General features: G+C 39.0%; 1 protein-coding gene across 18 annotated transcripts in view; it reads left to right on the plus strand.

Moving 5' to 3' along the window:
* PRUNE2 (prune homolog 2 with BCH domain) overlaps window positions 1–12056 on the plus strand; it is a 307395-nt gene that overhangs the window by 75779 nt on the left and 219560 nt on the right. For all 18 annotated transcript variants that reach the window (XM_032290660.1, XM_032290671.1, XM_032290665.1 and 15 more), the window contains exons 5-6: window positions 4896–5048; window positions 7935–8029. In XM_032290660.1, the coding sequence (XP_032146551.1) occupies window positions 4896–5048; window positions 7935–8029 (248 nt within the window). The remainder of the gene's footprint in view (window positions 1–4895; window positions 5049–7934; window positions 8030–12056) is intronic.

Here is a 12056-nt window from a genome sequence, read left to right on the forward strand (position 1 = left end):
TCTCATTTTTCATCTAGTTTTGTCAGTTTTTGCTTTATATATTTAGAAGCTATGCTATTAGTACATAAAAATTTAGAATGATGTGTCTTCCTGAGGATTGGCCCTTTATTACTATAAAAATATTTGTCTTAATCTCATGTAACTCTTCTTGTATTGTAGTCTGTTTTGTCTGATATTAGCATATTACACCAACTTTCTTGTGATTGGTGTTAGCATGTTGTATCTTTTTCTATCCTTTTACTTTAAACCTTCCAGTGATTTAGGTGTGCTCTGATAAACAGTATATTGTCATCCTGGTTTCTAAAATGCAGTTTGATAATATCTTTTAATCAAAGTGCTGTGTCTCTTTATGTTTAAGGTAATTGCAATTACATCTGGGTTTAAATTTATTATTTTGCTGTTTGTTTCCTATTTGTCTCACATTTTCTTTTTTCCTCTCATTTCTTTACTGCTATATACTAAGTAAGTATTTTTGATATTCTTTTAGTGGTTACAGCAGCAATTACAACATACAGTTAAAATATCTTGTAAATTGATAATTTTATTATTTCCCTGACAACCTAAGAACCTAAAACACCTTCTCTCTACTTAGCCCCTCCTCAATTTGTTAGTATTAAAATTATTTTAATTATGCATGTATAATATTTTAAACTGTTTAAAATATTACCATAATTTTAAAGTCTTTAAAATATTACTATAATTGTTTTATACAGTGAAAGTTGATTTATTCTTACCCACATATTTACATTGTCCCATGTTTTTCTTTCCTTCCTGAATTTCTTTACTTCCTTATGGAATAATTTTCTGCCTTAATGTTTTCTTTTGGTGTAGATTTTGTGACACGTACTTTGAGATTTTTAAATTTTTTTCTGAAATGTCTTTATTTTGCCTTCTTTTAAAATTTGTTTTCAGTCAGTATAGAATTCTAGATGGGCAATTATTTTATATTAGCACTTTGAAGATATTCTATTGTCTTTAGACTTTCATCATTTTAATTGAAAATTCAATTATACTTTTAAAGCCCTTTTTTTCTCTGTTTTAATTTTTTTTTTCTCTCTGTAATTTTTTTTTTTTTAGCAGTTTTACTATCAGGCATCTAGAAGTGTTTGTCTTTGTCTTTATCCTGATTTGGGCTCATAGTTTTCCTTTTCCTTTTCCTTTTTCTTTTTCTTTCTTTTTCTCTTTTGAGACTGAGTCTGGCTGTATTACCCAGGCTGGAGGACAGTGGCATGATCTCAGCTAGCGGTAACCTCTGCCTCCTGCATTCAAGCGTTTCTTGTGCATCAGCCTCCTGAGGAGCTGGGATTACAGGCGCCCACCATCACGCCTGGTTAGTTTTTGTATTTTTAGTAGAGACAGAGTTCCACTATGTTGGCCAGGCTGGTGTCGAACTCCTGACCTCAAATGATTTACCCACCTCAGCCTCCAAAGTGTTGGGATTACAGGCGTGAGCCACTGTGCCTGACTCATAGCCTTTCATTAATTTTGAAAAATTAGTATACCCATTGCCTTTTCAAATATTGCTTCAGCTTCATTCTTTCCTCTCCAAGGGGAACTAGCGCCTATCTGTTAGACTTTGCTCCATTTTTCCATCTCTCTTAAGCTCCTCTATGTATTTTTCATCATTTTTTCTCTCTGTGCTTCAGAATGGTTATTTTCTTCTGACCTGTTTTCTTTTTTCACTAATCTTTTCCCCATGAGTGTAATCTGCTGTCAACACATTTGAGTTCTAAATTATTAAATTTACAGTTTTGCAATTTCATTTGATTATTTTACTTACAGATTCTAATTCTCTGTTGTAATTCTTCAGCTATTTTTAAAAATCCCCTCTGATTCTGTTTCTGTTCTTTTCCTCATGAGTTTATTCTTCTAGAGTTTCCAGTCATTTGTTCTATTTCCTTTATGACTGGTAATTTGTTATGGGTGGCTGAATAGTGTATATGAAAAATGTAGAGATGATGAGACCAGAGATGACAAAATTCTTTTGCTCTTGGGAGGATTTAATTTTGCACCCCAAAGACACAAGAATGACAGATAAAAACTATTCTTTGCTTAAGCCAATTCGAATTGGGATTTCGGACTTTATGAAGACTGATCAATTTTTGCTTCACCCTTTTCCCTGGGCAGGGGTTGGCATAGTTCCAGATAGTAAATACTTTAGGCTTTGTGGGCCTATAGTCTCTGTTGAAACTACTCAACTCTGTCAATATAACACAAAAGCATCTATAAACAATATGTGAATTAATGAATGTGGCTGTGTTCCAATACAGCTTTATTTATAGAAACAGGCAATTAGCCAGATTTGATCTCCAGACTGTAGTTTTCCAACCCTTGTCCTAGGATGTAACTCTAGGGGTTCCGTCTCAAAACCTGGGTTACTTAACTAAGACTCCTTTTCTGTAGAGGGTCCTAAACTTTAGTTTTTATCTCCATAGGCTGTTAAACTTCTGTTAGATTTGCTTTTTCAGGCTATTGGCTTATTTTATTACTTATGAATTAGCATAAGAGGAAAAGCAACACCAAATGTTGGGCTCACTTCTCTGCGCTTACTAACCCTCTCCAGGACCTTATATTCCAAGATAGTTACTTGGGTAACTCTGTGATACAGTCACAGGTTTTTAAAAACTTGATCTATCATTTATCCTTGTTCTTAGTACAAGTAGTCTATCAGAGCCAGAAGCAGATGAAGATTTTTTTTGAAATTCATATTTACCATTGCCTTAATAAAGAGGGGGAAAGTAATCTTTCTAGTGTGAGTTTTATGTCAGAGATTGACAGACCACAGGGTATGCACAAAATCCAGTTGGCTGCCCTCCACCTTCAAATGACTGTTGACATGGAATCAGTTTAGGTCTGTGTGCTGACTGTTCTTTCCTTCGTTCTTACCCAAAACAGCCTTCTTACTGGTCCTCCCCATATTCCTCATCTAATTTTTTTTCTCCATGATAGCCAGAGTGGTTCTTATAAAACATAAATGTGAGCATGTTACTTTCCCTACTTAAAACTCTTTAAAGATTCCTCATCCCCCTTAAAACATAAAAGACAAACTTTAAGGCAGCTTGTAAGGCCCTTCATGGTCTGGCCTCTTATCTCTCCAACCTAATTTTTCAACATTTCCCCTGCTAAAATCCTACTATCGACCTGTAATTAATTGCTTTCTATAGAACTGGCCCAATTCCCTCCCACTCCAGTGCCCTTGCACGGGCTCTTTCTGGATCATAATGTCTCTCTTGCCTTCGCCTTAAGTCAGTCTCTAGTTGTCCTTCAAGCTCAGCTTAGGAAGACTTCTCTGAACCCTAAATTTGGCCTAGATTCAGAGTACTGTGTTTTTCCCCAGCAATATTTCTTATTCTCTGTTACTGATAATGTTTGTGCTTACTTATTTGTAACCTCTAATTTCCCGTGAGCTTCAAGAGGCAAGGTTATCTCTAGTCTAATTTGGAATCGTTTAGCATCGAGCATAGTGCCTGGCCCATAAAAGGCACTCAGTAATTGTGAGGTAATGAATGGATGAAATGCTTTAAATATATTTGGCAATATTTACTTTTCATTATGATGTTTACATTCATTTGATTCTTGGTATAACACTGTGAGCTGGGAGAGCAGTATTATTCCTGTTTTAAAAATGGGAAACCTGGCCAAGCGCGGTGGCGCATGCCTATAATCCCAGCTACTTGGGAGGCTGAGGCAAGGAGAATCACTTGAACCCAAGAGGTGGAGGTTGCAGTGAGCCAAGAACACGCCATTGCACTCTAGCCTGGGTGACAAGAGTGAAACTCTCTGTGTGGAGAAAAAAAATAAAAATAAAAATAAAGAGAACTGGAAACAGAGGCCAGGTGACTTGCTTGGGACATTCCAGCATGTTTGATGGTAAACGTAGTCCTCATCTCTAGATTCTGTAGGTCTCAGGCCATATGTTTGGATTGGGTACCATAGTTTTCCCTCACTGAATACTTTATTTCCCCTTTTACCTTCTTCCCTCTGTTATTTATTTTCCATTTTCCCTCCACCATGACTTACATTAAGGCTACACTGAAACACAGGCGGTAGTACCTTGATTATTCAATAGATTTGGGGATTTTTAGAGAGTTTAATCATTCATCATTAAACAAAACTTGTCTCTCCCATGGTGACCTTATGGTAATCTGGGCTTGGAATGCAGGGAAGAGTAAGAGTACACATGGGGTGTTAACTCCTCCCTTTCAAGATGAGATTATCCACAGAGGTCACAGGAGTTTGTGCGAGGTCCTTCATACTGGAAAGTTACTTTGTAATTTAAACCTGTGATTTGGACTCAGCTTGTGAGTCCTTATAATTAGATCATTATAAATGACTTTAAAACTGTGATGATGCTTGGGAGATCAGAAATGGATGTCAGGTTAACCACCTTGTCAGATTCTTCAGCTGTTGACAGTGGGATTATAGATTCATTTAGTGTGACAAGGAAGAAGTTTGTATGTAAAGTTCGTCCTATAATAAGTGGGAATAGCATTCTCTGTGGTCCCTTAAAGAAAATAAGGCTGATTACACTTTTAAATAGTTTACCACTAACTTCCATTTTGAAATCACTTAAGACTAATGTATATCTTCTTGTGTGTTTGGGTGGGGTAGGGGGAAGCTACACATTTTTTTCCTTTATCCATGAATTCTGTAACATAGAGTATGCTATGATGAGTTAATTTGTAGAGAGCAATGCTTGGAGAATAATGAAGCTGGATGATGGTTCAATTGTTTTCTAAAAATTGCCTCTGGAATGTTACATGTGGAGGACCCCAGTCCAGGTGAGAGACAGGAATGGAAAGCTTAGATTGAGAGGCTAAGAAACACCAATTTTCCTGGCCCCTGTTCTGGTGTGGCTGGAAAGCTTTAAGCGCATGTTTATTCAAACCTTTCAGGTAGCATTCTTTTCAAGTGGATGACCATGGAATCAGAGAAGATCTCAGAGAAGCAGGAGGAAATTCTTTCCATCCTGGAAGAAAAATTTCCTAACTTGCCTCCAAGAGAGGACATCATCAACGTTCTGCAGGAGACCCAGTTCAGTGCTCAGGGTGAGTGACTCCATCCCCAGCTCTCTCATCCCTCCTGAGTAGGGATGGTTTGTGGCATGGAGTGTCATCAGGCCTGAGAAGGTATATTTGTTTCTTTCTTTGTTTTTCATACAGAGTCTCGCTCTATCGCCCAGGCTGGAGTGCAGTAGCACAATCTTGGCTCACTGCAACCTCCACCTCCTGAGTTCAAGCAATTCTCCTGCCTTGGTCTCCCAAGTAGCTAAGACTACAGGCATGTACCACCACGCCCAGCTAGTTTTTGTATTTTTAGTAGAGATGGAGTTTTACCATGTTGGCCAGGCTGGTCTCGAACTCCCAGCCTCAAGTCATCCGCTTGCCTAGGCCTCCCGAAGTGCTGGGATTACAGGTGTGAGCCACTGTGCCTGGCTGAGAACATTGAATGTGATTCACCTTCTTCCTATTACTTGTGCTGGTGGAAGGTTTTCAGGCACATAATGTTGTCTCCCTGGAAACAGACAGCTTGTGCTATGGCCTCTCCTCTGAAGCCTTCATGTCTGGATGTATGGTTAATTCACGTGTCCAGTGCACATCCCAGGTGCATCATTACATGCAATCCTTGTGCTGACGGGACTCTATTCTGAGGAGATGGCAGGAGGAATGTCAAGCACAGTGGGATTTCATAAATCAATTAGTTTGAGAAGGAAATGAGAGAGAAGATGGCTACGTTGATGAAGGTGTTGTCAGAGTCTAGGCTTTGTCAAGACAGTGAATTTCCTAGATCAACTGTTTTACAATGAAAAATGGCTGTAATTCACTGGATGCCTAGTGTATACAAGGTTTTGATGGCATAGCTTGGCAAGGATGATCTTGCTGAATCCTCATGACAACCCTAAGAGTCAGTGCTCTGCTGTCCCAGTCTCCAGATAGGGGAGGACACTAAAGTGCAGGAAGTGGTCATCGCTTTCCCAACATCAAACAAAAGCAGCAGGTGGCCAGGCCAGGATTAAACCCAGTTTATCTGTCTTTAAGATATAAACACTAAATTAAGTAACTCTCTCTCTCTCTTAGTTCAGGAACCCCCCCCCCCCCCCCGACAACTGCCCCACCCCAACTCCTGCTCCTGGGGCAGGAGGGGCAGAGCCTGAGGCAAAGTGGCTTATGTGGGAGGTGGTTCTACTCAACACTGATAGGGGAATAGAGTGCTTCATCAAGCAAGTTGGCTCCATGGGAAACCGTAGCTTAATCCCACTGGAGACCATGAGAAAGAGCGTAAACTTGTACTTCAGGGTCGTCCCACCCGAGGGGTGCAGTGGTGTGCTCATCTGGGCTCCAGGAGCTGATGGTTAAATATTCAGGAATTTTTTGAGTTGGGTGATGTTGGATTGGCAGCTTGAGATCAGCCATGGTAGTAGCGTTTAGAGCCCTGAAACTGACAAATACTATGAATCAGATTTTGTTACGGGCCATTAAACATTTACCGGCAGACCACTGGAAGACTGTAGGCTACTCAGTCCCAGGGGCCTTAATTCTCCAGCGCAGGCTCTGGTGGCCACAGAAAGCCCTCAGGAAAAGAGAGACAGGTGCTGGTGGTGGAGCATCGTGCTAGGTGCCCTGGGATGGGAAAATCTGAAGAAATGGGGTGGGGCCCTCACAGTGTCCCTTGCACCTTCTGTTATGTATACATAGCTGTGAGTGTACGTGTGTGTATGCTGTACAAGCAGATGCATTTTGTCATTCATTTTCACAATGACACCCAACTGTTATGTCACAGGGTGTTCTATAAATCATTTTATGCTGCATTGTGAAAGATTGTGGCTTTTCAATCTTCGAGTCAAAAATATTCAGTGCCAGTCTGTTTCCCCATGCTACTGTGATTGACAGAGTGTTCTGAGTGGTTAGAGCAAGCAATGGTCTCTGATGTCTTAACATACCTCTGGGAAAATTGCAGTGCTTTACTAGGCTTTACTATAGATATTCTTCCCAAGAGAGTAGGCCTAATCAGATGTAATACTGTAGTGTGAGAATTAAATGTCAAGCCAGATCCTTTGCTGCTTTACTGTGATAGATTTCATTGAGTCCCATTGGTCAACTGACTACGACTATGCAGTTCTGGATAATTTATCCATTCTGGATTATTACTTCCATTAATTAGGGAATTTAATAACTCCATTGTCAGAGCCTATTATGAGGGTAAGCAACTTAATTATGATAGTCTTATGAGTCACATGTATAAAGTGCATTTTGAATGAAATTATTCTGGAAAATATGGGGGCTTACCTAAATGCAGCCTGAAAGCCGGTTTTGGCTGTGTTTGGTATTATTTAAATAGTTTGCATGGTGATGCTAATTTTTCTTCGTTGGCCCACCTCCACCCATTCATTCCCTGCCCTTGTCTGATCTGGGCCTCCAGAGGTGGACCCTAAGTATTTAATCTTATGGGCTCCCACTACACTGGCTTCTGGTTGAGTTTGACCAACAGGAAGAGTTAGGAACAGGTAGGGATGGGGGCAAGGAGAAGAATGAGACTGTGGTGGATCTTCCCTGCCTTCCTCCTGCTTTGGTGGTAGTTTCTGCAGCCCATCTTCTCCAGTTCCAGATGTGTTTTTTTCCCGTGTTCCTTTGCTAATCTCTGGGTGCCTCATCATCTTTTATTCACTTTCTCATCCAGCCCACATCTCTATAAGTGTCCTGCCATTAACACGCCTGCTTTTGCAGCAAAAGAGGTGCATTTTTTCTATTGGGATCCTAACTGATGCAAATGTGATGTGATTATTGCCTTAATGTATGTGTATTTATTGTGGATAAAAGTGACATTTGAGGGGAAAAGAATGAAATTTACAGAGTAAATTAAATATCCCTTGATATTACCAAAAAAAAAAAAAATCCCTCAAGTATGACATGGTGTTTTTTTCCTGTCATCCACAGGTTTAAGTATCGAACAGACAATGTTGAAAGATCTGAAGGAATTGTCAGATGGAGAAATAAAAGTGGCCATTAGTACTGTGAGCATGAACCTCGAGGTAAGGCTGGGAATGCATTTTCAGCAATGATCGATTTCTCACAATTGCAGTCTGAGCAACTGGAAGATAACTCTCTCCATTGGATAAGCCTGTGGTAGTCCTTTGCACCTTTGTGATATATTTGACTTGGAATATACTGGCAGGTTATTATTTGGGTGAAAACACTATGCTCAACAATGAAAAATGCCAAACGTGGGTTCTCAAGATGAATGCTCTTTCATTCATCTTGGTAAAACAAAGCCTAGAATACAAACTTTCAGATGTGGGTATATATTTAACCTGTTTAATAGCAATTATGATATGTGTGATTAGGTTCACTTCCATATTTTCTGTGTACCACCCTGTATTGTTCATAGAGCTTTTCTTTAAAAAAAAAAGTTGTCTTTTGATCTTGAAAACTGTCTGGATGCATGCCATTTTGATAGTAAATGGCAGCAACTCAAGTATTAATAAGGAACCTCTTTCCAATCTGTTAACTGAATGACTCAGAGTGACTGCTACTCTTGTCTTTGTATGTTTCCTTGGTGAATTATCTTTTGTCTGCTTTGGGGGCTTTCAGTGACTTGTATGTTAATCTTAATTAACCCAACTAATGGGAACTATATTTTACAGAGGAACATTTGTGCTTTTGTAGAAGTCTGTGTATTTCTTTACTGCTGTATTGTCTTTATTGGTTATCTACCTTTGGTTGATCTTTATCAGGTTATCTACCTTTGGTTGAAGCACTTAACTCTCGAGTTTATGGAGATAAAATATGCTCTATAGGAGTTTGTCTTTTGGTTTATAGAATTGTTTGTTGCTATTCTTTTTGTGTTTTTTATTTTTTTAAAAATTGTTTTTGAGATGGAGTCTTGCTCTGTCATCCAGGCTGGAGTACAGTGGCATCATCTCGGCTCACTGCAACCTCTGCCTCCTGGGTTCAAGCGATTCTCCTGCTTCAGCCTCCTGAGTAGCTGGGATTACAGGCACCAGCCACTACACCTAGCTAATTTTTGTATTTTAGTAGAAGCGGGGTTTCACCATGTTGGTCAAGCTGGTCTTGAACTCCTGGCCTCAAATGATCCGCCTCGGCCTCCCAAAGTGCTGGGATTACTGGTGTGAGCCCTTGGACCGGGTTTATTATTATTTTTTTCTCGTGGTGATGGTGACTATATCAATGTGTATATTTCTCCAGAATAGCAGGCACTTGTCTTGGTGTCTACATCCTCAGAAAACCCAAGAGCAAGCCAGGTGCTTTTTTTTTTCTGTGATCATTTTGTCCAATTTATTTCCAGTTGATAAACATTGTAATTTAACTTATAGATCTGTATGAAAACTAAGAGGCAGACTGTGACGTTTTGTGGCACCTCACAGTTTACAGAGCATGTTCACATTGTTTGTGCTTGATAAATCGACTCAACTGTTTCTATGGACTTTCAAACTGATAAATGCTCCATATGATTAGATATTGATGTGAATCAATTCAAGAAATATATTCAATTTGTGATGTTGTAACTATATAATCACCATCAATTAGAACTCTGCTTTGTGCCTAAAAACCCAAGGAAAACGTGGCTCTTGCAAGGGTCAGTAGCTCTGAGAATCATTTCTACTAGTTCAAGCCTTAGGGTTTTCTTTCTCTTCACCCCCCTCTTCTGTCTTCCTTCATTTAATGGCATCTTATTAGGTTTTAAATGCTTTGTTTGGAATTCCTTCCTAAATTAACATAGAACATCTTGTAATTGCTTAGGGAACTGTCTATGGTTAGCAAATTATTTTAAGGCTGTTAATATTATGGACTTACCGTAGCTTTAATGTACCTCCATTTATATTATAGGGGTATGCAAATGGCGTTGTCAGATGTGTTAAACCATAAATGCCTATCAAGCAGAATAAGTGACAAAAAAATCATCTTAATCTTGAAAGCAATTTACAGAGGTCCAGTAATTAATCAGGTGGTTAAGTACATCTCTGGAAATGTTATGTGATCTGGGAGGAAAGGAGAAGGACATTTATATATAATAAAGAAGGGTACACAGTTTAAACTTCTATCGGCTGAATGAGAACTTTTCACTTTTGCATAATGGGGATATTAAAGATGACTGAGAAGTAGGAAAAAAAAAAACTTCCTAGTAACATCCTGTATCTTCCTTGAAAGAAAAAAATGCAAATCAGTTATCCAATCTGTCTGCTGGAAAAATTCCCAAGTTAATGTCAGAGTTTAATTTTCTCTGTAGATTGCTCTGTGATGCAGTGATATTTTCCCAATCCCTACTAATATTTGATTATATTTCAGCATTCCTTTCTCATTCCCATTTACCTCACTTAAAAAAAATATTGACAGAATCCTCACAATCTTATTTTGTGGGTTTTGGAACAGTTGTATAATTGATCTTTGAATCTAGGTATATTCTCAAAGCAACCTTCTTAGTTCCTATGACTTTCCAAATCTTGCTCATCCTCCAAAGCATAGTCAACCAAGGCATGATGACACTTACAAATTCACCATTTTTTATTACCACCCTCTGAACTCTTACTGAATGTAGTTTAGGTGACCAGCTTAGGACTTCACTCTCTACATCATATCTTCCATTGATTTTGAACTTGTTTAATATATTTAATCATGGTCAGACAGTATTTAAAATTAATTGAGGGTACTGATGGTATCCTTGACTTCTATCTCTCTCCACTTTTCTGTCGCAGTGTTGGGCACATAGTAGATGCTTAGTAAATGCAAATATTTAGTTGATACTTATTGGTGTTTGCAGTTTGTCCCTTTGCTATCTGATTTTTTTTTCCCTTTTGGATTTTAAGAAATCAGCTAGGAAAGTAAAGCCACTTAGCTAGGCATCCAAGGCAGCCTACTTTTTCCTTTCCCAGCCAATTTCTTCCAGATAACTGTGGCTGAAGGACGACATCAGGCAGATAAAAAAGGGCCCACATATTTATAGACAGTATGCTTATCCTGCTCTCCAAAAATGGAGTGGGAGGCTTTGCAGAGTAGTTAGCTAGGTGTTGTCACTGGAAGAAATCAACTGTAGGGTCTGCAGCATGTCAGGCATAAGGGAATGAAGATTCCTTGCATTTTCGATGGTTTTTTGCAGTGTGTGATTCCACCGTTGTATAAGTCACAACCTTTATTCGACTGATGACCCAATTAACTTTCTTGGGTGGAAATATTCAGAAAATTAGAAAGATTTATCTCCCTGTAACTTACACAGCATGCTCTTCAGAGGGAACCATTGAGTTTGGGAGGTAAACACCACTTCCTTACAGGTTCTCTGGCACTCTGATAAGATGAAAGCTTCTAAACCCTTTGACTCTCATTTTTATTGTAGTTAACTCACAAATATTCATTGTAACCTAATCAAGGTTATATAAGCTGCTGAATGAAATACATAAAAAGCAATGAATTACAATTATACAGAGTTTCAGTGCTTTGCTCAGTATAGGAAGTCAGAATGGATGAGATTTTGAGGGGCGGTGGGTAGAAATGGCCTCATCAGACGCATCGCTAGAGGGGCAGCCCTTCTTACAGAGAGGACTGTTTGAAAAGAGAACTGCAGTCTCGTTTCACGTGGCCTCCAGGCCATTCCAAGTCTGAAAGTAGCAGGCATATTGTGGGATAATGCACGTGACATATTGGAATCCACTTTGTTGATTCTTGTTACACCTGATCCTTTGAGGCCTTTCTGTTGCTTGTTGATCTGATCATCAGAAGAGAATTTATGGGTATCAAAGAGCAAACTTTGCCTTTACTCCCTTGTCAGCAGAACTGGTAATGATTATACTTCTTGGGCCTAGTTTACTCCCTAGTAAAGCAGTATATTAAAATGTTAAGGGGAAGAAACATTTTTTCATTCTAATGAAGTGCCACTGAAGCAAGGTTGCTCACGGCAGTACATAAATGGTTCCCTTGCTAACACCAAATGTTATTACACCTTCTTTAAGCATCCCCCAAAAGGCTGTTAGTCATTATTAGCATCTTTAGTCAGGAAGGATAATAACCATGCCCTGACTTGATCACTTTTTATGATCAGTTGCAGTA

The sequence above is a fragment of the Sapajus apella genome, unplaced genomic scaffold (genome assembly GCF_009761245.1).
Source record: "Sapajus apella isolate SASKATOON/1434 unplaced genomic scaffold, GSC_monkey_1.0 scaffold24, whole genome shotgun sequence".
Taxonomy (NCBI): Eukaryota; Metazoa; Chordata; class Mammalia; order Primates; family Cebidae; genus Sapajus; species Sapajus apella.